Source organism: Calypte anna, chromosome 2, assembly GCF_003957555.1.
Source record: "Calypte anna isolate BGI_N300 chromosome 2, bCalAnn1_v1.p, whole genome shotgun sequence".
Lineage (NCBI taxonomy): Eukaryota > Metazoa > Chordata > Aves > Apodiformes > Trochilidae > Calypte > Calypte anna.
In genome coordinates, this window is record NC_044245.1 from 116,511,583 (window position 1) to 116,538,719 (window position 27,137).

A 27,137-nucleotide genomic window follows, 5' to 3' on the forward strand; every position below is an offset into this window, starting at 1 on the left:
ATGGCTGAACAAAGGCAACGTGCTTTGTCAACATCAGGGGAAGCATTATATGAAATTCTTGCCCTAGAGAAGGGAGCAACACATGATGAAATTAAGAAGTCCTACAGGTATGTAAAATGTGCTTTGCAACATGTCTAAAAATGCTTGTGTGTTTCTGGCATGATTATGATGGTAAAACCTCTTGAGTTACCTGCACTATGGATACTCACAGTTAAACCTGGTTTTTATCCACCGTGAGCCTGAAAAGAATCAGAGATGGTGCAATCTGAATCCATTTTTTTCATCCCACAAGCAATCTGAATGCTTAATCTAAAATGGCTTAAAATAGCTGAATGAGGAGGGGTGGGACTGTTAGGATAAAACAATGCAGAGTACTCTTGCAAAGTGCAGTCTTTGAATACTGCACCCAGTTCTTGTGTTAACCTTTCCTGAACTATGTTGAAAAGTAAAGCCAGTGCCATAGCAGAGATTGAAGAACTAAAGTTAGACACATAAGGACTTTAACCAGTTTGTCTTTCATCAAGAAGCAACTGATAGATTGTCTGATTAGTGGAAAAATGCTAAGTGGTTCTTCACTTCACTCTATGAAGTCAGGCATGAGCAAAACCAGTGCTTGGGATCTAAAAGCAATTTGAGCTAAAAGAGAGGTGCATAATTTTAACAGTGAGCATAGCCAAGCACTGACTGTGCCATACTGGCACAAGAATTGTAGGTTCTCTATTGAAAAAGAAGGCTCTAAGATTAAAGTTTTACTCAAACACGTTATTAAAAAAATGGTGACAAGTGTTTTATTGTTGAAATGTAACAAGACCTTGAAGACTGGAAGATTTTATGAGTCATTTTGCTCTTAAATCTGTTCTGCTGCTATTAAAAAGAGAAAGAACTTTAAATGTCATGAATGAGATAGATGTTCTTGACATCAGACTATGCCAGACATGTACTTGCAGGTTTAATAAATACAGTAAAACTTTTATTGCAGCAGTTTTATGGGTGTTGTTGGTTGCACTGTGTTACCAGTCAAACTCTGACACAACCTGCTTTTCCTATCAAATGCAAGGATATATTTGAACTGAAAAAGAGGTTATGAAGTAGATCTACTTAAATTATTATTTAGTTTTAATTTTGCTGGGACTCTCTCCTCTGTGTTTTTGAACAAATTGCACCTCTACCTTTTCTTTTCCTAAAGGCATAAATGCTATGGAGCTGGGAGAAATAGTGAATGTTCAAACTCTTCACACAATGGAAGGAAGACTACTGGTATCTCATGATTCCTTTGTCTTGCACAACTATACCACTGGGGGAATAAACTTACTACAGTGCCAGATCCACTCATGACTTGCACCTTCTGCATCCCTGTAGTACAGCATGGCTGCAGAAACCACCTTCTGTATCAAACCTCATGTTTTCCTGTTGTTTTTACATTTAAATTTATGGAAAGGAGGACTTCTTTAATGCTCAAAGGAGAGAGCTGTCACGGAAGAATGTAGAATTGAATTAACTATATTTATTGCTGAACATGAAGAAGTATGATTTACACAGTGATCTATGGTAAAACTGACAGTGGTGCTTTATCCATCTTTATTAGTAATTAGAGCAAAAAAAAGGCTGCTTCAAACTAAAGTGGAAATGTCAGAGGGATTCACTTTTAATGGGCTAGTTGTAAATATTTGCAAGATAAAATGATGAGTCAGTCTCGTAGATTTGCTTTAATTAACTTTTAATTTATGCTAATCCAAAAATCTGCTACTCAACTGGTATTCTTTAGTACAAGGCATAAAACCAGCAATACCTGATTCCGAGTTTCCTGCTATTATTAATTAAATCACTATTAATCATACTACCGCAACCCAGAGCAAAATTTACTTTTTAATAAACATGACATAGGTGCATCTCCAAGCTTTTATTTGGAGTTTAGCACAGTTTAATTTGCCAAGGAGTAAAGCTAACACTTATAATTGGCAGAATTTCAAAAGAGATCTGTTTCTGTTTAATATTATGAAAAAAAAATCTTTAGAAACTTTTTTGGCATAATAATTAAACTGCATTTAAACTTATACATTCCAGTGAGACAGTAAGTTAGGATGGAGAGATACCATATTACTTATGCTTTCTTCAGAAGTTTGAAAACACAGAGATTAACAGACAACTTACAAAAAACCCAAGTACATGGACAAATCTGTGAGTGAGTACATATTGCTTACTTAGAATTTTATAACACAAAATGTGTGCAGATGTGTGCAGTACACAGAATATCCTTGAATATGTGACAAAAAAAAAATCTCAACAGAAATCAATCATTCCCCACCTATGTTTTTGCCGCAAAGTAAAATAAAAGACCTTGTGTCCTGGAAAGGGGAATCAAGAGCCTTGGAAAATACACACATTGATCCTGCTGCACCTCACATGCAATGCAAGTGCTCTACCACTTAAGCTAATTTCCCATGCCATGGCCTCTCTCAGACATCCTCTTCTAAACTCTCAACTACCATTTACATCGTTACTACTCAAAAGCCACTACTCAAAACCACTCAGTCACTTTCTTGACGTAGGTGAGCATGACCACCCTAGTGCTCAAGACCACCATCCTCTACCCATAGAGGTCCAAAAACTGCCTGACCTGGTTGTCCTTTACGCCACAGACAGAATTTCAAGACTGGGCAGCTCCTGAAGGGAAGGCTCCTGTGCTGAAAGGGCTGAAAGGGCTGAAAGGCAGAGGTGCCATGGTGTTTGGGCCAGAGCCAAAAGGACACTCCTTCGAGCCGGAGTTGAACCAGCGACCTAAGGATGGCCGTGCCAGGGAGCCTACAGTCCTCCGCTCTACCAGCTGAGCTATCGAAGGAACAAAGGGACATCCCCAGGACCTCACCCATCACTCACTCACCCAACACCTGCCCGTGCACAGCTCATTGTGCACAGCTCTGCCCAAACAGCCTCTGAAAAATGCTCTCAGTTCCAGCATCTCACCACTTTACTTATCCCTTTGGCCCATCAGATCCTGAAAACATACAACCACAGAAACTCCACAAGATCCTTGGACAATGTTTTCTACCAAGAAACTCTCCTCAGGTCTAAAAAATCTTACCCCTAACCTACAGCAAGATATCCATATCCAACATCACTACACTGTCTTTTGCCCTCTAGTCAGGCACCAAACCAAAGGCTAGCATTGCCTCAGCCCTGTTACATCGTCCAAAGTGCTGGAAGGTCATGTGTGAGTCTTCTGAGCTTCCCTTTCTCCTGGCTGAAAGTGCCCAGTGTCCTCAGCACATCCTCACTAAGAAATCCCTCTTATTCCATGAATTTCCTTGTTGGTTCTCTATTGCACATTCTCCATTTCATTGATGTCATCCCAGTTCAGGGCAGTTCTACACTGGACACAATACTTGAGGTAATATCTGATTTCTGTTAAGCAAAGAGGGAGAAAATAAGGTTCCTTGTTAAATAGAGGGTGCTGATCTTGTTTTACCCTGGGATGGTGTCCTACACTTTATTGCACAGTGAGATCCCATGGGGCAAAGGGCCTTGTGTCCGGGCAAGCGGAATGAAAAGCATTGGAGAATGCGGGCATCGATCCCGCTGCCTCTCGCATGCTAAGCGAGCGCTCTAACACTTGAGCTAATTCCCCTTGCATGGCCTCTCCTGGAGGGTCTCTGCCCTCCCAAAGCCTGGGCATCTCTTACCCTCAAAATCTCAACCACACTCACTCACTCACTCTCCTGATGCAGGTGACCCGTGACAATCCCAGTGCTCATGACCAACACCATCCCCTGCACTGGGTTCACCAAAAAAGCTTGATCTCATGAATTTTCCCACCACAGGCAGGATTTCAAGTCTGGGCAGCTTTTGAAAGGGAGGCTCCTGTGCTGAAAGGGCTGACAGGGCTGAAAGGCAGAGGTGCCATGGTGTTTGGGCCAGAGCCAAAAGGACACTCCTTCGAGCCGGAGTTGAACCAGCGACCTAAGGATGGCCGTGCCAGAGAGCCTACAGTCCTCCGCTCTACCAGCTGAGCTATCGAAGGAACCAAGGGACACCTGCACCTCCTGCCTTCATTATTCACTCACCCAACCATTCCACTCTCACACCACTCCCTCATCCCTGCAGGACTCCCCTCCGTAGGAAGAAGGAAAGACTGGAAACACTTGAGTTTGACTCACATTGTCCACAACCTCTCTGGAACACAACACCTCACCAGGGCACACCCACCTATGGTGGCATTTAACAAGCAAGTCATGAAATTAGGAGATACTGTAATCACGGACAGGAAGAGACAAAGGAGGGGGGTAATAGAAAGCCTCTGTCTTCATATCAACATCTGTATCAGGGATCGCTGTAGATGGATCTTGTCCTTGTCTGTGTTGAGCTAGGGAACAAGACTTCTACTGTATCGATCATGGAGAGAGTGAAGCTCCAGAACTAAACATGGGCAGAGATCTGGGACTCATGCATGGAGCAGGAGGTCCCACGTAAGGCTGGCCAGGAGACATTCAGACATATTAGGGCATTAACAGCCTCGACAAGACCAAAGAGTAGCCATGCAAGGAAGGCTGTATTCCTCCACTTCATTAATGGAAAAGCAGGGCCCTCTCCCTGCTCTGCCTCCATCACAGAGATGCCAAAGAAATCAGCTTGGACGAGTCCTCCGTGCATCTCTATTCAAACCTTCTCCAAGCAGACTGTGTGGGGTTAACACCAGCTATCTCAAAGCTTCAGCTACTCATCACATCATACTACAAGCAAGGAGGTGCACAGCCACACGGGGAACCATTCCTCTCTTGTTTGGCTGTCCTGAGAGAAGAAAAATTGGACCTGTCCTGCTTCAGGTGTGGCCTATAGTGTCTCAGTCCTATGCCGGTGTCCATAGTAAAAAGCAAAACTGCTGAATCAATAACCTCCTGAGAGGCAATATGATAATTTGCTAGTTATCACCCCCAAACCTGTCTTTTCTTGTGTCTGGAGATGTCACATTTTTTTGCCTTTCCTAACAGAAAAAACCAAACCTTATCCAGATTCTTCAGGTGGCTTTATTCTGAAATCATTGCACTTGTGCAAATTCTGTCTTGTAGACAGAGTGACAAAATTTGTTTCTCTGAAGGCCATCTATCGAGTTCTGTAGAAAGCTGGAGGATTCTTGTCCTCAGTGCAGAGACCATGCTGCTCTTGTTGTATCAGCCTATGTTGTCATGTACTGCGAAAGCCAGATGACCCCAAGATCCCATGGTCCCCAGAGGACATGGTCCCAAGTGACAAGTGCTGTCTCCAGGCAAGGGGAATGAAAAGCATTGGAGAATGCGGGCATCGATCCCGCTGCCTCTCGCATGCTAAGCGAGCGCTCTACCACTTGAGCTAATTCCCCTTGCATGGCCTCTGCTGGAGGGCCTCTGCCCTCCCAAAGCCTGGGCTTCTCTTGGCCTCAAAATCTCAAATCCAGTCACTCACTCACTCACTCACTCTCCTGATGCAGGTGACCCGTGACAATCCCAGTGCTCATGACCAACACCATCCCCTGCACTGGGTTCACCAAAAAAGCTTGATCTCATGAATTTTCCCACCACAGGCAGGATTTCAAGTCTGGACAGCTCCCGAAGGGGAGGCTCCTGTGCTGAAAGGGCTGAAAGGGCTGAAAGGCAGAGGTGCCATGGTGTTTGGGCCAGAGCCAAAAGGACACTCCTTCGAGCCGGAGTTGAACCAGCGACCTAAGGATGGCCGTGTCAGGGAGCCTACAGTCCTCCGCTCTACCAGCTGAGCTATCGAAGGAACCAAGGGACATACCCAGGACCTCACCCATCACTCACTCACCCAAGACCTGCCCGTGCACAGCTCATTGTGCACAGCTCTGCCCAAACAGCCTCTGACAAATGCTCTCAGTTCCAGCATCTCACCACCTTCCTCAACGCTGTCGCCCATCAGATCCTGAAAACATACAACCACAGAAACTCCACAAGCTTCTTGGACACTGTTTGCTACCAAGACACTCTCCTCAGGTCTAAAAAATCTTACCCCTAACCTACAGCAAGATATCCATATCCAATATCACTACGCTGTCTTTTGCCCTCTAGTCAGGCACCAAACCAAAGGCTAGCATTGCCTCAGCCCTGTAACATCGTCCAAACTGCTGGAAGGTCATGTGTGACCTTCTCTTTCTCCTGGCTGAATGTGCCCAGTGTCCTCAGCACATCCTCACTAAGAAATCCCTCTTATTCCATGAGTTTCCTTGTTGGTTCTCCATTGCACTTTCTCCATTTCATTGATGTCATCCCAGTGCAGGGCAGTTCTACATTGAACACAATACTTGAGGTAACATTTGATGTCTGTTATGCAAAGAGGGAGAAAATAAGGTTCCTTGTTAAATAGAGGGTGCTGGTCTTGTTTTACCCTGGGATACTGTCTTTGTTGCACAGTGAGATCTCATGGAAACCAGAAAATAGGGCCTGAAGGAAAGGTTGACATGAAGATCCCATGGTTTCCAGAGGACATGGTCCCAAGTGACAAATGCTGTGTCTAGGCAAATGGAATGAAAAGCATTGGAGAATGCGGGCATCGATCCCGCTGCCTCTCACATGCTAAGCGAGCGCTCTACCACTTGAGCTAATTCCCCTTGCATGGCCTCTGCTGAAGGGCCTCTGCCCTCCCAAAGCCTGGGCTTCTCTTGGCCTCAAAATCTCAACCACACTCACTCAACGACTCACTCTCCTGATGCAGGTGACCCGTGACAACCCCAGTGCTCATGAACACCACCATCCCCCTCCTTGGGTTCACCCACACTGCCTGAATTCATGAATTTTCCCACCACAGGCAGGATTTCAAGTCTGGGCAGCTCCCGAAGGGGAGGCTCCTGTGCCGAAAGGGCTGAAAGGTCTGAAAGGGCTGAAAGGACTGAAAGGCAGAGGTGCCATGGTGTTTGGGCCAGAGCCAAAAGGACACTCCTTCGAGCCGGAGTTGAACCAGCGACCTAAGGATGGCCGTGCCAGAGAGCCTACAGTCCTCCGCTCTACCAGCTGAGCTATCGAAGGAACCAAGGGACACCTGCACCTCCTGCCTTCATTATTCACTCACCCAACCATTCCACTCTCACACCACTCCCTCATCCCTGCAGGACTCCCCTCCGTAGGAAGAAGGAAAGATTTCTGTTCAACGTATCTTGTCCACAACCTCTTGGGAACACAACATCTCACCAGGGCACACCCAGCTATGGTGGAATTTTACAAGTGAGTGTCCCAAAGAGACAACAATATCACCATGGTCAGGAAGGGACAATGAATGGTACACCAGAAAGTTTATGCATAAGCCAGGCAGACAATCACAGCTAATGTGCATCAGGAAGCTCTAGAACAACAAGCCAGCAACTGGGACAGGACATAATATCTGTCTCCATGTCAATGTCTGCATCAAGGGTCACTGTAGCTGGACCTTGTCCTTAGATTTGTTGAGGTAGAGACCAAGAGTTCTAATGTATAGCTTATAAAGAGAGTGAAGGCCCAGAACTAATCATAAGCAGAGATCCTGGACTCATGTGTGGATGTGAAGGTCCCACATGGGGCTCATCAGAGACATTCAGACTTATTAGGGCATTCAGAGCCTACACAAGACCAAAGAGTGGCCATGCTATGGAGTCAGTAATCCTCCACTCCGCCACCAGAGCTATTAATGGAACAGCAGGGCCCTCTCCCTGCTCTGCCTCCATCACACAATTGCCAAGATCTCTGCTCAAACCTCCTCCAAGCAGACTGAGCTGGGTGATAGCATCAGCTATCTCAGGGCTTCAGCCACTCAGCTCATGCCATCCTCCAAGCATGAAGTCTCCACAGCAACATGAGGCAACATTCCTCTCCTTCCTGTCTCTCATGAGAGGAGAAAAATTGGACCTCTTCTTCTCCAGTTGTGACCTATAGTTTCTCATTCCTATGGTAATCACCATGGTAAAAGATCAAACTGCTGAATCAATAATCTCCTGACAGACAGTGTGATAAATTGCTACATATCACGCTCAAAGCTCTATCTTCTCATGTCTCTGGACAAGGTCACATTTCATGGCCTCACTTAGCGGAGTAAATGCACCTGCTACATGTAATCCTGATGGCATTATTCTAAACTCACTGCATTTAGTCAATTTCTGTCTTCCACACAGAGTTCCAATATTGGGCATCTTATTCTAGACACTGTTGACCATATTCTGAACAAAGTTGGAGGAAGACTTCCTCTGATGCAGAGCCCAAGACGTCCTTGGTGCAGCAATGGATGCTGCCTTTTTCTGTGCAACCCTGGTTCATGGCAGGCTCCCCTCTGCCATCAGAAGACACAAGGGCCTTGCAGGAGGTGTAGTGTCCAGGCAAGGGGAATGAAAAGCATTGGAGAATGCGGGCATCGATCCCACTGCCTCTCGCATGCTAAGCGAGCGCTCTACCACTTGAGCTAATTCCCCTTGCATGGCCTCTGCTGGAGGGTCTCTGCCCTCCCAAAGCCTGGGCTTCTCTTGGCCTCAAAATCTCAAATCCAGTCACTCACTCACTCACTCTCCTGATGCAGGTGACCCTTGACAACCCCAGTGCTCATGACCACCATCATCCCCTTCCCTGGGTTCACCCAAACTGCCTGAACTCATGAATTTTCCCACCACAGGCAGGATTTCAAGTCTGGGCAGCTTTTGAAAGGGAGGCTCCTGTGCTGAAAGGGCTGAAAGGCAGAGGTGCCATGGTGTTTGGGCCAGAGCCAAAAGGACACTCCTTCGAGCCGGAGTTGAACCAGCGACCTAAGGATGGCCGTGCCAGAGAGCCTACAGTCCTCCGCTCTACCAGCTGAGCTATCGAAGGAACCAAGGGACACCTGCACCTCCTGCCTTCATTATTCACTCACCCAATCATTCCACTCTCACACCACTCCCTCATCCCTCATTTCCTTTCCTGACAGAACAAATGAACCTTATCCACATTCTTCAGGTGGCTTTATTCTGAAATCATTGCACTTGTTCAAATTCTGTCTTCTAGACAGAGTGCCAAAATTTGTTTCTCTGAAGGCCATCTATCAAGTTCTGTAGAAAGATGGAGGATTATTGTCCTCAGTGCAGAGTCCATGCTGCTCTTATTGTATCAGCCTTTGTTGTCGTGTTCTGCAAAGGTCAGATGACCCCAAGATCCCATGGTTACCAGAGGACATGGTCCCAAGTGACAAGTGCTGTGTCCAGGCAAAGGGAATGAAAAGCATTGGAGAATGCGGGCATCGATCCCGCTGCCTCTCGCATGCTAAGCGAGCGCTCTACCACTTGAGCTAATTCCCCTTGCATGGCCTCTGCTGGAGGGCCTCTGCCCTCCCAAAGCCTGGGCTTCTCTTACCCTCAAAATCTCAAATCCTGTCACTCACTGACTCACTCTCCTGATGCAGGTGACCCGTGAAAATCCCAGTGCTCATGACCAACACCATCCCCTGCACTGGGTTCACCAAAAAAGCTTGATCTCATGAATTTTCCCACCACAGGCAGACTTTCAAGTATGAGCAGCTTTTGAAAGGGAGGCTCCTGTGCTGAAAGGGCTGAAATGCAGAGGTGCCATGGTGTTTGGGCCAGAGCCAAAAGGACACTCCTTCGAGCCGGAGTTGAACCAGCGACCTAAGGATGGCAGTTCCAGGGAGCCTACAGTCCTCCGCTCTACCAGCTGAGCTATCGAAGGAACCAAGGGACACCTGCACCTCCTGCCTTCATTATTCACTCACCCAACCATTCCACTCTCACACCACTCCCTCATCCCTGCAGGACTCCCCTCCGTAGGAAGAAGGAAAGACTGGAAACACTTGAGTTTGACTCACATTGTCCACAACCTCTCTGGAACACAACACCTCACCAGGGCACACCCACCTATGGTGGCATTTTACAAGCAAGTCATGAAATTAGGAGATACTGTAATCACGGACAGGAAGAGACAAAGGATGGGGGTAATAGAAAACCTCTGTCTTCATATCAACATCTGTATCAGGGATCGCTGTAGATGGATCTTGTCCTTGTCTGTGTTGAGCTAGGGAACAAGACTTCTACTGTATCGATCATGGAGAGAGTGAAGCTCCAGAACTAAACATGGGCAGAGATCTGGGACTCATGCATGGAGCAGGAGGTCCCACGTAAGGCTGGCCAGGAGACATGCAGACATATTAGGGCATTAACAGCCTCGACAAGACCAAAGAGTAGCCATGCAAGGAAGGCTGTATTCCTCCACTTCATTAATGGAAAAGCAGGGCCCCCTCCCTGCTCTGCCTCCATCACAGAGATGCCAAAGAAATCAGCTTGGACGAGTCCTCCGTGCATCTCTATTCAAACCTTCTCCAAGCAGACTGTGTGGGGTTAACACCAGCTATCTCAAAGCTTCGCCTAATCATCACATGTCATCCTCCAAGCACAGAGGTGCACAGCCATACGGGGAACCATTCCTCTCTTATTTGGCTGTCCTGAGAGAAGAAAAACTGGACCTGTCCTGCTTCAGATGTGGCCTATAGTGTCTCAGTCCTATGCCAGTGTCCATAGTAAAAAGCAAAACTGCTGAATCAATAACGTTCTGAGAGGCAATATGATAATTTGCTAGTTATCACCCCCAAACATGTCTTTTCTTGTGTCTGGAGATGTCACATTTTTTTGCCTTTCCTAACAGAAAAAAACAAACCTTATCCAGATTCTTCAGGTGGCTTTATTCTGAAATCATTGCACTTGTGCAAATTCTGTCTTGTAGACAGAGTGACAAAATTTGTTTCTCTGAAGGCCATCTATCGAGTTCTGTAGAAAGCTGGAGGATTCTTGTCCCCAGTGCAGAGTCCATGCTGCTCTTATTGTATCAGCCTATGTTGTCATGTACTGCGAAAGCCAGATGACCCCCAGATCCCATGGTCCCCAGAGGACATGGTCCCAAGTGACAAGTGCTGTTTCCAGGCAAGGGGAATGAAAAGCATTGGAGAATGCGGGCATCGATCCCGCTGCCTCTCGCATGCTAAGCGAGCGCTCTACCACTTGAGCTAATTCCCCTTGCATGGCCTCTGCTGGAGGGCCTCTGCCCTCCCAAAGCCTGGGCTTCTCTTGGCCTCAAAATCTCAAATCCACTCACTGATTCACTCACTCATTCTCCTGACGCAGGTGACCCTTGACAATCCCAGTGCTCATGCCACCATCATCCCCTGCACTGGGTTCACGCACACTGCCTGAACTCATGAATTTTCCCACCACAGGCAGGATTTCAAGTCTGGGCAGCTCCCGAAGGGGAGGCTCCTGTGCTGAAAGGGCTGAAAGGGCTGAAAGGCAGAGGTGCCATGGTGTTTGGGCCAGAGCCAAAAGGACACTCCTTCGAGCCGGAGTTGAACCAGCGACCTAAGGATGGCAGTTCCAGGGAGCCTACAGTCCTCCGCTCTACCAGCTGAGCTATCGAAGGAACCAAGGGACACCTGCACCTCCTGCCTTCATTATTCACTCACCCAACCATTCCACTCTCACACCACTCCCTCATCCCTGCAGGACTCCCCTCCGTAGGAAGAAGGAAAGACTGGAAACACTTGAGTTTGACTCACATTGTCCACAACCTCTCTGGAACACAACACCTCACCAGGGCACACCCACCTATGGTGGCATTTTACAAGCAAGTCATGAAATTAGGAGATACTGTAATCACGGACAGGAAGAGACAAAGGATGGGGGTAATAGAAAACCTCTGTCTTCATATCAACATCTGTATCAGGGATCGCTGTAGATGGATCTTGTCCTTGTCTGTGTTGAGCTAGGGAACAAGACTTCTACTGTATCGATCATGGAGAGAGTGAAGCTCCAGAACTAAACATGGGCAGAGATCTGGGACTCATGCATGGAGCAGGAGGTCCCACGTAAGGCTGGCCAAGACACATTCAGACATATTAGGGCATTAACAGCCTAGACAAGACCAAAGAGTAGCCATGCAAGGAAGGCTGTATTCCTCCACTTCATTAATGGAAAAGCAGGGCCCTCTCCCTGCTCTGCCTCCATCACAGAGATGCCAAAGAAATCAGCTTGGACGAGTCCTCCGTGCATCTCTACTCAAGCCCTCTCCAAGCAGACTGTGCTTGGGGTTAACACCAGCTATCTCAAAGCTTCAGCTACTTATCACATGTCATCCTCCAAGCAAGGAGGTGCACAGCCACACAGGGAACCACTCCTCTCTTATTTGGCTGTCCTGAGAGAAGAAAAACCGGACCTGTCCTGCTTCAGATGTGGCCTATAGTGTCTCAGTCCTATGCCAGTGTCCACACTAAAAAGCAAAACTGCTGAATCAATAACCTCCTGAGAGGCAATATGATAATTCGCTAGTTATCACCCCCAAACCTGTCTTTTCTTGTGTCTGGAGATGGTCACATTTTTTTGCCTTTCTTGACAGAAAAAACCAAACCTTATCCAGATTCTTCAGGTGGCTTTATTCTGAAATCATTGCACTTGTGCAAATTCTGTCTTCTAGACAGAGTGCCAAAATTAGTTTCTCTGAAGGCCATCTATCGAATTCTGTAGAAAGCTGGAGGATTCTTGTCCTCAGTGCAGAGTCCATGCTGCTCTTGTTGTATCAGCCTATGTTGTCATGTTCTGCAAAGGCCAGATGACCCCAGGATCCCATGGTCCCCAGAGGACATGGTCCCAAGTGACAAGTGCTGTTTCCAGGCAAGGGGAATGAAAAGCATTGGAGAATGCGGGCATCGATACCGCTGCCTCTCACATGCTAACCGAGCGCTCTACCACTTGAGCTAATTCCCCTTGCATGGCCTCTGCTGGAGGGCCTCTGCCCTCCCAAAGCCTGGACTTCTCTTGGCCTCAAAATCTCAAATCCAGTCACTCACTCACTCTCCTGATGCAGATGACCCGTGACAATCCCAGTGCTCATGACCAACACCATCCCCTGCACTGGGTTCACCAAAAAAGCTTGATCTCATGAATTTTCCCACGACAGGCAGGATTTCAAGTCTGGGCAGCTCCCGAAGGGCAGGCTCCTGTGCTGAAAGGGCTGAAAGGGCTGAAAGGCAGAGGTGCCATGGTGTTTGGGCCAGAGCCAAAAGGACACTCCTTCGAGCCGGAGTTGAACCAGCGACCTAAGGATGGCCGTGCTAGGGAGCCATCAGAAGACACAAGGGCCTTGCAGGAGGTGTAGTGTCCAGGCAAGGGGAATGAAAAGCATTGGAGAATGCGGGCATCAATCCCGCTGCCTCTCGCATGCTAAGCGAGCGCTCTACCACTTGAGCTAATTCCCCTTGCATGGCCTCTGCTGGAAGTCCCCTTCCTTTCCATGCATCCTGCTGCTTGTCTGACCTCCAACAGATCTGAGCTGCATCTCTGTATTTGCCTGCCTCTGTTCCCTTTTGTGCTGTGCCTTGCCCTCACCCTTACATTTACATGGTCTGCCTGTACTCTCACATGCTTGGAGCTTGTGCTGCCCTCCTCAGTGTGAACTTTCCCTCTTTAGACACAAAGGTGCCATAGGGTCTTGGTGATAGCCAGAAGGGTGCACCCTCAAGCTGGAGTTGAGCCAGAGACTTTTGGATGCTCATGCAATGGAGCCTGAAGTCCTCCACCCTGCTATCTACTTTTGAGCTATCAAAGGAATCACGAGATTTTGTCTTCCACCTTTGGTACTCCATGGCAGAGCTATAACTCAGCCCATGCAGCTTAGTTTGTAGCCTCCAAAATGTTTCTCACTGCAATAAGAGGAACCTTCCTTATACCAACTGCTGCAGCATGGTCTAGCCTCTCAGTCTAATTCTCCCATTTGCAGAGGTGCTGAGATTATTTCTCTGACATCATTTCTGTGAGTACCCCATCCTTCTTGAGGGATGGCTATTTCTCAGATTGTGGTCACTTTTCTCCTCCAAACATGTCTCAGTGCTGTCTGATGTGAAGGGCTGCAGTAGTCAGTTGTCCCAAGGTGATGAAGTAGAAGGCTATCCATCATGAGAAAAACCTGAGTGGATATAAATCCATGTGTTTGATGAGGAAAGTATCCAAGAAACTCATGGATCCATTTCAGTCTCTGTTTTTTGGTTTGTTTGTTTTTTTTTTTTTCTTCTTCTTTTTCTTTACTCACAAGGAATTACAATTCTCACTTTTCCAGGAACACAGAGGGAAGCTCCTACAACAGCTGGTAGTTTTGTCACATAATTCTTGTGCTAAGTTTTACTTTTTCTTGGTTTGGGCCTAATGGAGTCCTTTTTCTGTCTCATATGAATTGCGTTACCAGTACATAGATCTCTTTTCCATTACTAAATCATCTCTGGTAAGAATATGTCACCTTCATATGCAGGGAGTTGTTTCATCAATATGCTATTTTTAGTGAGGATAATTTTCCCACTATCAAAAGAAGAACATGTATCATCTTTTGTTAACTGTGCTATTTGAAGATAATTCTGGTAGCATTCTAAAGCCATACTAAGTAAAGTCAGTGTGCAAGTGATGTTTTTCACTTTTTTGAAACTGTGTATTTTTTCAGATTCTTATCTTTTACAATTGTTGGGGATGTGGAGAGGAAGGAATATGTCTTTAGGTGTGTGGAAAAAGAAAGAAAAGCTGGAGGTTGCCCATCCAATGCCTTCCAGCATTCAAGGGTTTTGAAAGTAATACCTCACTTTTTTTTTTTTTTTTTTAATTCTACTTGCAAGGGTTTGTTTTCAGATAAGAAAAGGGATAGATTGCATAAGCACCTAAATACTTGGATGGCACATCATGTCATTAGTCATGCAAGATTTAGCTTGTTTATCCAGTTCTCGCAATTCATCTTTTATTATTTTTAAGGTGCCACATGTTACATATAACTGAAAAAACACGTTTAATATCACAGGCACAGTATATTTAATATGACTGAACATGAATTCCTTCATGCCATTAGAGACATACTTAAGGAGCTATTTCTCTCCCATAAGATTAATTGGGTTCACTGTACAGAACAGAAGAGATTGTTGGCAGAGGCTGTTCCCAAACTTGTATCAGTCTTAATACTGTCAAAATATCTGCAAGGCAGGATCTGGCACTAGAAGCACAGCAGCACAGCTATATCTTAATGGGGGAGAAACCTGTACTGGCACTTCAGTGGAAAGTCAATCAAGAGTCGACTCTGAGGCAAGACCGTACTCTGAGGATAAGAGGTAGAAATTTGGGCACACTGTCTTCATACCACAAGTAATATTTTTGGAATAACAGTCACGACTAACTCCTGAAACATTCAGAGAGAGTATTTACAAAAGGCAACTCAACTTAGCTTGACAGGTGAGAATCACGGGTTTTAAAACATTGGTAAATCACTTTTGATGCCACTAGAGGTCAGCACTAGTCATTAAATAACGTCCTGGAAAAATCTTAAAAATCTTATTGCCAGTTCTTCACAGGGAGTAGAGATTTTTTTTAAAGATACTATGTATGCTTGTTCCTTTTTTCTGTTTTGGTTTGGGTCTTTTGTTTTGTTTTGTTTGTTGTTTTTTATTGTTTGCTTGGTTTTGGTTTTGGTTTGGTTTGGTTTTTCTTTTTTCAGGTACATGTGAACTCACACTATCAGTGCTCAAAAATGGTTGGAAGCAAACCTTTTCTTCTCCAAGATGTGCTTCTCTGGCACTGTCCATGAGCAAACAGATCCCCACTGTTCCTGTCAAGCTGTACCTGTCTTTGGATGCTGTAGGGCTGCATAAAGTCAGGGGGGAAAAGGCAGCACTGAGCTCTGTCCCAGAAAAAGCCTCCCACCAGCACAAACAGCTCAAAAGAGTTGACAGTCACCTTCCTCTGCTTTAAAGACTGTCACAAAAGTTGGACAGTGGGGAACTGGGCCTAAAGGCAGGCACTAGAAACTGGGGCTAACTCACTGTGCTTTTCCACCTTGTGCTTCAGAAAGATGCTGCCTTTCTTTTGCAGCCCCAAACTGTGCTTTCCATCATCACTGCCTGGGCTTCTGCAAACACAAACATTCTTTACAAAATTTTAATGCAACTACTATTGATAGGCACTTGAACTGGGAACTTCCCTTGCTATAAAGAAGGTGATGGGGTAAACCTACCTCATCATGACTTTAAGCAGCCTTTAAAAAAATCATTATATTAGTTGAAACCTGCTGAATTATGCAAATTAGTGGGAAATCATAATGCAACTAATTGGAGTGACTTACTACCATGCTGCAACCTGTGCTTTCAGAATGTATCACTGTCTCCTTTACCATTGCAGCTGACTAGCTACAATACACAAAGACCATGCTCAGTGGAACAGGAACACCTCTTTTACCAAACGTTTTTTACCATAAAAAGAAAAAAAAAAAAGTTTGGACACATTGTTCGTTATCTCTCTGCTAAAATATTTTGTCATGTTTTGTTAGTGTCTGTATCCATGCACATACATAGATGATTTGTTTCCTTTTGTATTTTTTCCTGTGTTTAAGGAAACTGGCACTGAAGTATCATCCTGACAAGAATCCAGACAATCCAGAGGCTGCAGAAAAGTTTAAAGAGATCAACAATGCTCATGCAACACTGACCGATCTGTCCAAGAGAAACATATATGACAAGTATGGATCATTAGGGCTCTATGTGGCAGAACAGTTTGGTGAGGAAAATGTTAACACCTACTTTATGCTCTCAAGCTGGTGGGCAAAGGTAAGCTGCTGTTTTCTGTTGAAAATCAAATGTTAGAATGCACACAAGCAATTACATACAGAGAGAACATGGTCTTATGGTCTACGGACAGGCTTAACAAATAGTAGGAACTGAATCTAAATTGCTATTAAAAGCTTAATTGAACAACAAATTCATCTTTCCATATAATTAACAGTGGCAGAATGTAACATCAGCTCAGAATAGTGGTAATATATAATGTTTTCTTGTTCTTTTTAATTTGGTAGATAGTTAACTAGAGTGCATGTTTTGTAACACTTTCAGACATTAATTAGATTTGAGTCTGATGCTCCAGGTTAATTTTGACTTTCTTTTCAGTAATGACTAAATAAAATGACTCATTGTTCAAAAAGGAGAAGTCCTACTTATGTGACAACCAGTTAATAGGTTATTACAGTTCAAATTTAGCCATGTTCTTTGCTATATATAACACACAGCCTAAGTAAGCAATCCCAATACATAATGCTCTGTGATTATGGAGCCACGTATGTGACCTGGTGAGGGGGTGAGAGAAAAGCAGTGGAAGAAAAGGTGAGAAGGGTGGAATGAAGGAATAGAGTAGGAAAGGAAGAGAATGATACATCAGAAGCTGGCATATGGCTCAAAGAAAATCACATCATGGGCTGTTCTAATCTGCAAGGAGTTGTGTTCACGTGTTCACTGGTGTCCTCTGATGTTTGCACAGGTCAGGTTCAAGCATTTCAACAAATGTTGAAATATTACAGAAATGTAACAAACCAACAGAAATGTGCAGAATCCATGCCAGCCCCACCTATTCCCAGCAACAGAAGCACAGGAAAGCACAGGCTATGCTGAAATACGTATGAAATTTTTTTGTACTGTGTGAAGCAATCACAGCCTTGATCTGAGAGCCATGGAACATGGATTCTTGTGTTCAGCATGGATCAGGCCTGTGCTTCACTGCCCCACAGTCCTCTTCCAAACTGCAAAGACACTTGGTCAGTTTGTGGATCTGAGAGGCCATAATTTGCCCACTGAATCAGGATGAGATGGGAAGCTGCTCAAATGCAGAAGAGTGAATGACACTAATGAATGCACAAAGGCACAGTTGCACCCTCAGAAGCAGCAGGCTGGAGGCTGCCTGCCAGCAGCTTCTGCAGCTGACCCCTGCTGCAGGTTGGACTCCCCACCACAGCCACGGTCTTATCCTGCTGGGTCATTCCCTCTTTTCTGTGCTGTCCACCCTCTCCTTTGGCCTCTTCACCACAGTGAAGACGATGCCAGAGTGCACTGCTGAGAGAGCAGCAGTACAGACTCCTCTAACAGTCATGCTAAACAAAGTTTTCTTCACTGATGGTTTTTTTTTTAGCTTTTATTTCCTCTTCTGCTTTAACGGAGGTTTTATGAAGTATAGAATCCTTTGTTAGAAAATCAGGAACAGGAATAACTGTAATGGCTTTGACTCATGAGAGAGCACTGGAGAGCACAGAGAGAAGCTAGGAAGTCCCTAACAGTCAGAGGAGGAATGTGTGGATTGTTTCAAGGAAGCTGTATCCTGGAAGCAAGATGAGATATGTGGAATAACCCTGCAAAAATCACTGTTTCTTGGGTTTTAAGAATTCTGTGAAAAAAAATCTGTATATGCATATAGGCTCATTTGATGATTGTCACAGATGATCTCTCTCTAACCCTCCCGCAGCCCAAAATCTTGCCATCTCACAAGCATAAACAGTCCACTAAGTGTTTTTTTGCAAACTGAACTCACTGTTCCTCATCTCTTTTTCATTCAAAGTGCTGGGTCAGGTTCAGATTTTTATATTTGCCATCATAATACTATTTGAGTCTGAGGCATCAAGTGTGGGTGACCTCTGGACCCCTAATTTCCTCCATTCTGGTAGAAGATAGTAGGGATCACAGTTTTCACTCATTATCTTCCTCTCCAACTATGAACATTCCTGGTAAATCCTCTTCTCTATCATACTCACATTTAGAAAATCTGACAATTGTGAAGAGATGTATCATTAGAAGTAAGGAAACTCAAATGAAAGGGGAAACACAAAGTGAAAATTACTTTCTTTCAGAGTGCCAGACTTAGCAGGCACATTAAACTGGGAACATACTGACATGGGCAATGGGAACTTCAGCTGCTTCTCCACTGGCAGGCATAGGCATTGTACAATTAACTGTTTTAGCAAAAAGAAATTCCCCCCCTACCATGAAGACAATTTATTGATCACATTCATAAGGAGATTCTTGATTTACTATGATAATATTAATGTTTCAAAGAAACTTGAAGCATTTAAGGTATTGGTTTTTAATCCTATCCATTGCTGTGATTTATTCTCCAATTAGGCATAAATGATAAACAGTCAGAAAACTTATTTTAGGGGTTACAGCATTTAGAACAACTTTGGGTGTCCATTGGAAGGAAAACATTTTTTAAAAAAAAGTCAGAGGTCTTCTTCTCATTCAAAACCACCTTTTCCACTTTTGGTGCATGCCTGTATTAGTGAGGCATGTAAACAGCCTTACTATCTTCAAAGATGCTCTGGTTGACTTTCACTAACATTGTCTGAGACATGCATACGTAACTGGCTGTTAATTACATAGCTTCTTTGTTGAAGTTTGACAACATCCTGATGTTTGTGCTTGCTTTCTTCCTCAGGGGCATGTTTTCTTAATGAATATAACAAATAGTTAAGGGCATTATATAACCCTAATGCAAAACCCTAGCTGTACCTTTGACTTAACTTATATACAGCTGGTGGCCACAAAGCTGTGCTGGCTTTACATACACATTCCACGTATCAGTCTTGATTCCCCTTTCCTCCTACAGCACTATGTCTGTGACAACATGAGGAGGTTTCTCCCCTGCCACAAACATCTCTGTGCAGGCTCAGGATCCATCCTGAGTCAGGAGCCAGACTGCTGTCACAAACCCATGGAGCACAGGGTGGTAATGCCAGCTTAAGGGCTCCCCTTCTGCTGCCCCCCATCCTGCAACATGGCACACAGCTCCAAACTCAAGCTGTGGAGATGTGCTGTGAACCCAAGCAGCAACCTGGTCTGGAGGAAGAATAAAATCCTGTAAATTAAAGGGTTTTTTTGCTATTGAATGTGGGTGAGATCTCTGGCCTCAGCCCCAGGCAGTTCTGCTGGCCCTGCTGAAGCCCCTGTGCTTTCAGCCACAAGGACAGGAGTGAGCAGAAGGCAATGCAGGTGGGAACTTCTTGCAGCCTGAGTCCCCAGAGCAAGAAACCACAATGCAAGAAGACTAATTTAGGAATTATCACCTGTATACTCCTGCACAGACTGATGGGGAGAGAAACCCCCAATGGGCAATTCAAGTCCTCCAGGGGCTGAATCACCTTCTGGAAGGGCTTTTAACTTCCTGTTGACTATGTGGAGAGCCCATGGGAGCTACAGTCCTAATCTGGATGCTTTAGTTCAGTGTCTAAATTCCCTGTGGGGGATGCATCTGAATCTTTGCTTCTTTTACTCTCGGCTTTGTTATCAAGAAGAACCTGTAGTAAATAAGTGTTTGCAAAAACAGTCTTGGACAAATGAGTCATTTTTAAGATGGAAATGAGTCATTTTAGGGTGAGTGGAGTTTTGCATACTGCCTGGAAGTTTTTTTCTGAGGGCCATCAGCTGAAGACAGACTTTCAAAAGTTGAGCGTGCAGGGACCTGTTGGCTGGTGTCTCCTTTGTGGACATGGTCTTGAATGGGAAGGAGAAGCCTATGGGTCAGGAGGACTTTGGAAGATTTGCCCCTTATTTAGACACTTGGCCAGCAGCTGGACACCTCTGTTTGCCAGGCACTTGGAAACCTGAGTTTCTTCCACAATCTGCCTTGACCTGTTAGAGGTTACCACAAGTTTGAGGAAGGTCATTACTCATGGGCTTTTCTTCCCTCTGTGTTTAACCCAGGGTCTGTTTGCAGTCTGTGGCCTCCTGACAGGCTGCTACCTCTGCTGCTGCTTCTGCTGCTGCTTCAACTGCTGCTGTGGGAAGTGTAAACCCAAAGCACCTGAAGGGGAAGAGCAAGAGTTTTGTGTGTCTCCAGAGGATTTGGAAGAGCAAATTAGGAACGACATGGAAAGAGGTGTGTATTATAGGGGCTTACTGTGTGGCAAAGCTGTTGAAAATAATCTTTAAAGCCTGTAGGCCAGATGTTCTGCTCATGATGCTGAGGCTGCTTCCAGACATCAGTGGAGACATGCCAGTTCACTCCAGCTAACACCATGACCTGACGAACTTCCCAACTTGAGTGTTAATGAAAAACTGAGCTTATGGCATTAACAATTAAATATCCCCTATATCTTTTATGAAACACCTGAACACTGAAAGTGTCAGGGCTGATCTTCAGAGACAATGTTGACCTTTTTGCCCCCATGCCCACATTTCTTCATATTCTATGTCCTGTACTTATACTTTAGACTCTGCTTGGACTGGTGCTTCCCACATCTGATCTGCCTGAATAAGCTGTCATTCAGGTTTTATTCAGGTCATTAAGAGTGATGGGCCAACTGTGCCCATTGAAGGAAAGGCTTCAAGAAAAGATGCAAAGTTTCCAAGAGTAAGGTTACCCAGTAACCTAAGAGACTTTGCATGGGAGCTGCCATGGTCCTGTCCCTCTCCTGTCCAGCTCCCATGGTGCTCACTCACTTCTGCACTGACAGTAAAAGTAGCACTGTCTCACCAGGAACTGGGTCTTGGATAAGATCCATGTGAAACCTGTAGAAAAAGTGTGTAGTTCCCTGCCTGTGGAAGACCCAGAAGTGCTTCACGGTGGGACAGGCTAAGTGCAAATGCCAGCTCAAAGATGGGGCAAGAGCATCCAGCTGGGCAGGGGGCAACACCTCCTTCATAGCAGATCACCTTCTTGTTTCACCTTTGTTGCATCACCCAGCTGCATGCTCAGGTTTTGGCTATACCAGTGGATGATGTTGGTGATTTCCTCATTTGGCACTAGTGTAGGTTATGTATTTTGAACAGAGAGACCTGCACTAATCTGCTGAAGTGGGGCAGAGTTTTGCCTTGAACTTCAGGGGAAGCAGAAATATCTCAGCCTGGTTAGATATGGACACTTGAGGGACAAGCTGAGAGTGGCAATGATTCTTGCTCAACCAATAAGAGGCCAAGGTATCAGGGCAAGACCTATGCCACTTTTCATTTGCAAATTTATGTAAATTACGGTTAGGATTGTGCTTTTTTTATAGGGAAGGACCTAAGCAGTCAGCTCACTCTTTTTCTCTTTCCATTGTTATGGAAGGTCTTACACTGCTACATTCTTATGTTTATTATCCTTAAATTAGCACTGCCAGATTGCAAATGTCATATTCTCTTAGCAGAAAGAATTTTTTTTCTCTCTCATTTTTCACACAAATTTACCCTCCCATAAATATGTAACAAAGCACTTGTAGTAGTTGAAACAAACGTTATTTATATAACTGATTGCTAAAGTATGGTGGTGTTTTTAAATTGGCTTTGCCTAGAGGCATATCAAGGTAAATACAGTCAGTTTAAAAACTGATTATACTTGATCAGTCTCTGCAAAGACAAAAATGGATCTTGATATTTAAGTGCATATGACACCAAAGCCGAATTCCAAATATGCAGATGGATCTTAGAAGGATACAAATTTTTGAATTCTCCCTTTTTTGTACTTTGGCAGGTATTTTACCTCTTCTCAAAACCCAGCACAAAATTCCTCAGTGGCAGGAAAAAGAGTTTCTCTCTCCTTCTAACATAGGTGGTATTTATCAGTATTCAGTAATTTAAAGTCACCTTTCCTCCCACCAATTCTCACTGAGATATCAGTTTTGAAAAATAATTTTAAACATTTAGCAAATTACCAGTCTGGAAAATTAACAGAATGTGGAATTATATCTTTTAAGTATTTTGAAGACAGTATTAAGTACATAGGTAAGGCCTGGAGAAAACTAGATATTTCTACCTTTCCTGCCCTTGTTTTCAGTCTTGCTACATTTTTCTACCTATCAAAACCACCTTGCCTTGCCAGAGTTGAATTCTCTGTATTTTAAAATTAAGTGAGAGGAGAGCAGCATGTCAGGAGTAGAAGTAAAAGCTTCATGATAGAGGATAACATGAGCATCATTTCTGCAGCTGAAGGGAAAATAGACATTGTATTTATAAAAATTAATGACAAACAGTTCAAATCCCAAATGTCAGGGATGTTGGCCAAAAAGATGCAACAAACTTAGAACAGCAAAGATTTGGCTGTTCCACCAGACATTTTCAAATGTTGGGCCATAGAAATTAGTAGTTCTGGTTTTCTTTATGTAATTAACAGAAATGCTCCGGTAGTAATTCAGAAGCACACTGTAATCAGTCCTGCAGCAGATTTCATTTTGGAAGAGGAAAACCTACTAGGATCCAAATTCTTTGCATGCCCTCCAACCACAGACGGAGCTTTCTACCTGGTAATTAATTTCTTAGCTTCCTACTTGGTAATTAATTTCTTTGCTTCCTGCTGCCTCCAGCATCTATATTATTGCTAGGCAGAACTTTTTTGCTAAAGTCAAAACACAGATTCTCAAGCTAAGGCCATACTTCAATTTATTCTAATAGTTTGTGGCCAGTCATAGCTCTTCTGAGGAATGCAACATCAATAAAAGATCAGCATTCCTGAGACTGAAAAACTCTGAGAGCAAATCTCCCCCAGTTGTTGCTGCACTCAGTTGGAGCTGCTTGAAGCCAGATGTACTGCACAGAAGAGGCAATCTGCATGTTGTGAGAGTCAAGACTTAAACTTCATCTTTTGAGCTGGCACAACAGTAGCAATTTTCAGAGTCCCTCACATTTCTTTGAAGCAAAATTAAGGAGTTACACAGCTTATTTCATTCCTCAAATTAACATAACATAAATCATACTAATTAATGAAAAAAAGAAATGTGAGGGGGAAAGCTCAGTGATCCATTTCCTAAAATATAAAAGCCAAGCGAGTTTTCAATGAAATCAACACAATCATGCCACAGGCTTCAATGCTGCTAAAATTGCATACTCTTCCATAAGGATGTTTTATTCAAATATATTTGAATAGAATGTTCCGTTAGTTGAGTATCTCCTGTGAGCCATTTGTTTTACAGCATGAAATTTAATGGAGAGCAGGACCATCAGAGCTAAAGGATTGGAATTTCGGGATTTGCAAGCCCTGGCCTGCACTTTGGCTACAGAAAGTTGGGGTTATTCAGCTTAGAGAAGAGAAAGCTCCAAGGTGACCTTATAGCAACCTTGCAAAATCTGAAGGGGGCCCACAAGAAAGCTGGGGTAGAGCTTTTTTACAAAGGTGTATAGTAAGAGGACAAGGGGAAATGATTTAAAACTTGAAGAGGGGAGATTTAGGTTAGACATTAGGAAGAAATTCTCTAATTTGAGGGTGGTGAGACACTGGCACAGGTTACCCAAGGAAGTTGTGGCTGCCCCCTTCCTGGAAGTGTTCAAGACCAGGTTGGATGGGGCCTTGGGCAACCTGGTCTGGTGGGAGGTGTCCCTACCCATGCAGGGGGTTGGAAATAGATGATTTTTAAGGTCACATACAAACCTAGACATTTGTATTATTACATTTCAAACATGACATTTTTAGGGTTCCAGATCAAACATGATGGTAAAAAAAACGAAGTAGGGAAATCTCTGTTTTGCCATACTGTTACAGGTGGCCTGCAGAAATACACTGACAAGAGGGAAGTATCATTCACTCATCTGCAGCACAGATATATGCAACAGTTCATCACTTTCACTCACACACGAGGCATGTTGCCAAATTTTGCTTCCACTGAAATCAGTGGCAAAGCTTTTGTTGACTTTTGTGGTCCCAGAGAAGGTGCCATTGGAATCTGGGTTGCCTTGCTACTTCAGGCTATAATGGTTCACTCAAGCAGTTGGCCAGGTTTGTTCTCCTCTCCTGTTGGGTTATCAGCATAAGAACAAAGCAAGGCATCTCTGGACCAACTTTCATTTTACAAAAAATGAAAGCTGGGAGAAAAAAAAAAAAAAGAAAAAAAGAAAAAAGAACTTGAATAACAAACTACTTTCCCAGCTCAGAAGCAAAAAGTTTTTAGCACTACATTGTCTCCTCCACACTCCATATGATACCAATGTAGGCGAACAGTGAGCAAGAGCTATCTATAGAAAGCAGTTTAAGCTGTGAATTCTCCTGCACCCCCATTCTGCAGCTCTCCATTAGCAATCTATATTTGTACAGTTTATTTTACCATGGGTCCCTGTTCTGATAAAAAAAAAAAATCATAAAACTTAGAAGGGTGCAGGCAAACAAAATACTTGGGGGAGGTGTCAGCTCAGAACTGCCTGCAGGTCAGCAGGAAGCAGTGTGACAGATCTGAAGTGGGTCCTATTCTCTTGTTGCACATCTGGGTATCACACCAAAACGAGCAACAAGCTCATGCCCTGCACCAGCCACCTTCCTTAAAATGAACAACTTGGAGGCAGCAGAGGGTGGAGGGGAGGGCTGCTCAGAGATCTAGAAAATACATTGCAACTCAAAAATGGTTTGGAACTGCCAAACTAATCTGAGCCCGAGCATTAATTACTCATATATTTTTACAAGTTATGAAACATATCTGTCTTTGACCTTGTGTCTAAATACAGAATTGCCCATACAGAGAAGCTGCTTGCTGTTTAATCATTCTTGCCTTTCACCTTGACAGAGTCAAAGTTGTTCTACCCCCACTGAGGGGAAGCCGTATGGCATGCAATTAGATTCCTGCTCTGGGTAAAGTTACTCCTGTACATTGCATCTTCTGCCCATGATTCATCCCATCAACTGTCATGTAAACAGGAGGAAATGTCAGATGAGGTTTTTTCTGAACATTCGGTCATTTGGCAACAAAGAGTCATCATTTGTATTCAGTTACTGTATCAAGATATAGATAGTCCAAAAATTTTCATATGAAAACACTTTGCTGAGATCACTGAACCTTTAAAAGTCAATCTCCGAGGCTTGAATCTCCTCCTCCCTCTCCCCAAAATTGGTGGGTTGGAAAACAGCCCAGGAGAAGGGCAGCCAAACCTTGTTCATTATCAGAGGGAACACAACAGCCATCAGGGAACTTTGTAATGACTTCACTTTCCTCCACTTTTACAACAAATACATTTTTAACAAATATACCACACATAAGTGCACGGAATGAAAAAGTACAAAGCAGTAAGGTTTTTATAGTGAAAATATGAGATTTTGGCAGTTCCAAACTCATTAAAGCAGTTATTCTCAAAAGCCTATTGTGTATATATATTACATAAGACTTCAAAATGCACTTTACCATCTTTATTTAACTAGCTGGCTTTCAGGATATATATTATTTCTTCCCTCTCAAGTCAATTACTTCTCATGCATTTTTTTCCCTTTTAACTGTCTCTTTGCTATTAACTTTGCCTTCTTCAAGACTCGTTGTTGGCCCATTCTTGCAAACACTGTCAAGTTTAGTGCTTGCTGACTCACAAGAGCACCCATTATATCAAGACAATTGCAGGAAAAGCATTTGCAGTAGGAACAAGCAAGGACCCTGATCTTGCAATCTTTGCAAAACACCAGGTACAGCTAATGTCCAGTTTAATAGCAATAGCCATAGTCACTCAGAAATCTGCTATTACAGGGGGACAAGGAGGAAGGATTTGTAGACTTGGTGTGGGCACTGCTGCCTCTTCAGTATGCACACAGCTGTCATGGAAGCCAAGATGAAGCTCTAGCCAGAACAGCAGATGAAACGTGGTGCTAACAAGAAATAGGACTTTGGGAGCAAATGAAGGATCCTTAAAGTATTTTTTGTCTTCCTCCCCAATTTAGATGGAGAAACTCCCATCTTGCTTCAGCCGACTAACGCAAGTGAGAAGACGCAGCTGATAGGGGACAGCCACCGGAGCTACCACACCGACTCCTAGGGCAGGCAAACACCACGTGCTGCTGCCTTCCACTCGGTGTCACAGCAAGAAAAAACCCATGACAAGCTGTGCAGCCTGAATTTGTAGTTGTCCTCAAGCTAACCCAGAGTAACCTGAGAGTAATATTCTATCAAGGCAGAATCTCCCTCTAGGCCACTTAACGTAGGTTGGTATCTACACTCTGCAAGGAGATATCTTTGGATGGCACAGAGCTCTGCCACACTGATCTCTCACAGCTTCAAACTGCTAGGCTTGGCATGGTGTTTTCTCCTGGGAATACTCCCTTTGGTATGATTATTCTTCTCCCTGCCATCAGCTGCAATTCCACCTCTCAGACACAGTCCCAAGTCCTTCTCCAGACAAACTGACTCTGTCACCTCCTGCCCCTGGAGCACTCATTCCAGTGAGGGAGCCCTGGAAATGCTGTTTAGGAGACCTCAGAGGGAGAGTCAGGCAGAATCCTTTCAAGTGACAAAAGGCTCTTTGGAAAGCAGCTAGCAGCTTGCAGGAGCCCAGACCCAACAATTATAAACCTGAGACAGGACAAAGTGCTCAGGGATCATTCTGCTGTAATTGTAACTCTGTTACAATACAGATGACTCCAAATCCAGGACAATCTGCTCATCCAGCACCAGAAA

At 44.3% G+C, this 27,137-nt stretch overlaps 1 protein-coding gene and 12 non-coding genes across 13 annotated transcripts; 1 reads left to right on the top strand and 12 right to left on the bottom strand.

Annotated features, from left to right (window-relative positions):
• On the top strand, nt 1-26,499 carry DNAJC5B (DnaJ heat shock protein family (Hsp40) member C5 beta). The gene is made up of 4 exons (XM_008492197.1): nt 1-107; nt 16,386-16,599; nt 20,509-20,683; nt 26,405-26,499. The coding sequence occupies exons 1-4, from the start codon at nt 1-3 to the stop codon at nt 26,497-26,499; spliced, it is 591 nt and encodes a 196-aa protein (XP_008490419.1).
• On the bottom strand, nt 2,751-2,839 carry TRNAY-GUA. Its single transcript is given in 2 exon segments — nt 2,751-2,786; nt 2,803-2,839. It is a non-coding gene; the product is annotated as a tRNA-Tyr (tRNA).
• Nucleotides 3,930-4,018, bottom strand: TRNAY-GUA. Its single transcript is given in 2 exon segments — nt 3,930-3,965; nt 3,982-4,018. It is a non-coding gene; the product is annotated as a tRNA-Tyr (tRNA).
• TRNAA-AGC lies at nt 5,281-5,353 on the bottom strand. The gene has a single exon. It is a non-coding gene; the product is annotated as a tRNA-Ala (tRNA).
• Nucleotides 5,666-5,754, bottom strand: TRNAY-GUA. Its single transcript is given in 2 exon segments — nt 5,666-5,701; nt 5,718-5,754. It is a non-coding gene; the product is annotated as a tRNA-Tyr (tRNA).
• On the bottom strand, nt 6,523-6,595 carry TRNAA-AGC. The gene has a single exon. It is a non-coding gene; the product is annotated as a tRNA-Ala (tRNA).
• TRNAY-GUA lies at nt 6,922-7,010 on the bottom strand. The gene is given in 2 exon segments: nt 6,922-6,957; nt 6,974-7,010. It is a non-coding gene; the product is annotated as a tRNA-Tyr (tRNA).
• On the bottom strand, nt 8,347-8,419 carry TRNAA-AGC. Its single transcript has one exon. It is a non-coding gene; the product is annotated as a tRNA-Ala (tRNA).
• TRNAY-GUA lies at nt 8,719-8,807 on the bottom strand. Its single transcript is given in 2 exon segments — nt 8,719-8,754; nt 8,771-8,807. It is a non-coding gene; the product is annotated as a tRNA-Tyr (tRNA).
• Nucleotides 9,199-9,271, bottom strand: TRNAA-AGC. Its single transcript has one exon. It is a non-coding gene; the product is annotated as a tRNA-Ala (tRNA).
• TRNAY-GUA lies at nt 9,571-9,659 on the bottom strand. Its single transcript is given in 2 exon segments — nt 9,571-9,606; nt 9,623-9,659. It is a non-coding gene; the product is annotated as a tRNA-Tyr (tRNA).
• TRNAA-AGC lies at nt 10,924-10,996 on the bottom strand. Its single transcript has one exon. It is a non-coding gene; the product is annotated as a tRNA-Ala (tRNA).
• Nucleotides 11,308-11,396, bottom strand: TRNAY-GUA. The gene is given in 2 exon segments: nt 11,308-11,343; nt 11,360-11,396. It is a non-coding gene; the product is annotated as a tRNA-Tyr (tRNA).
• Nucleotides 26,500-27,137: the final 638 nt, after the last annotated feature.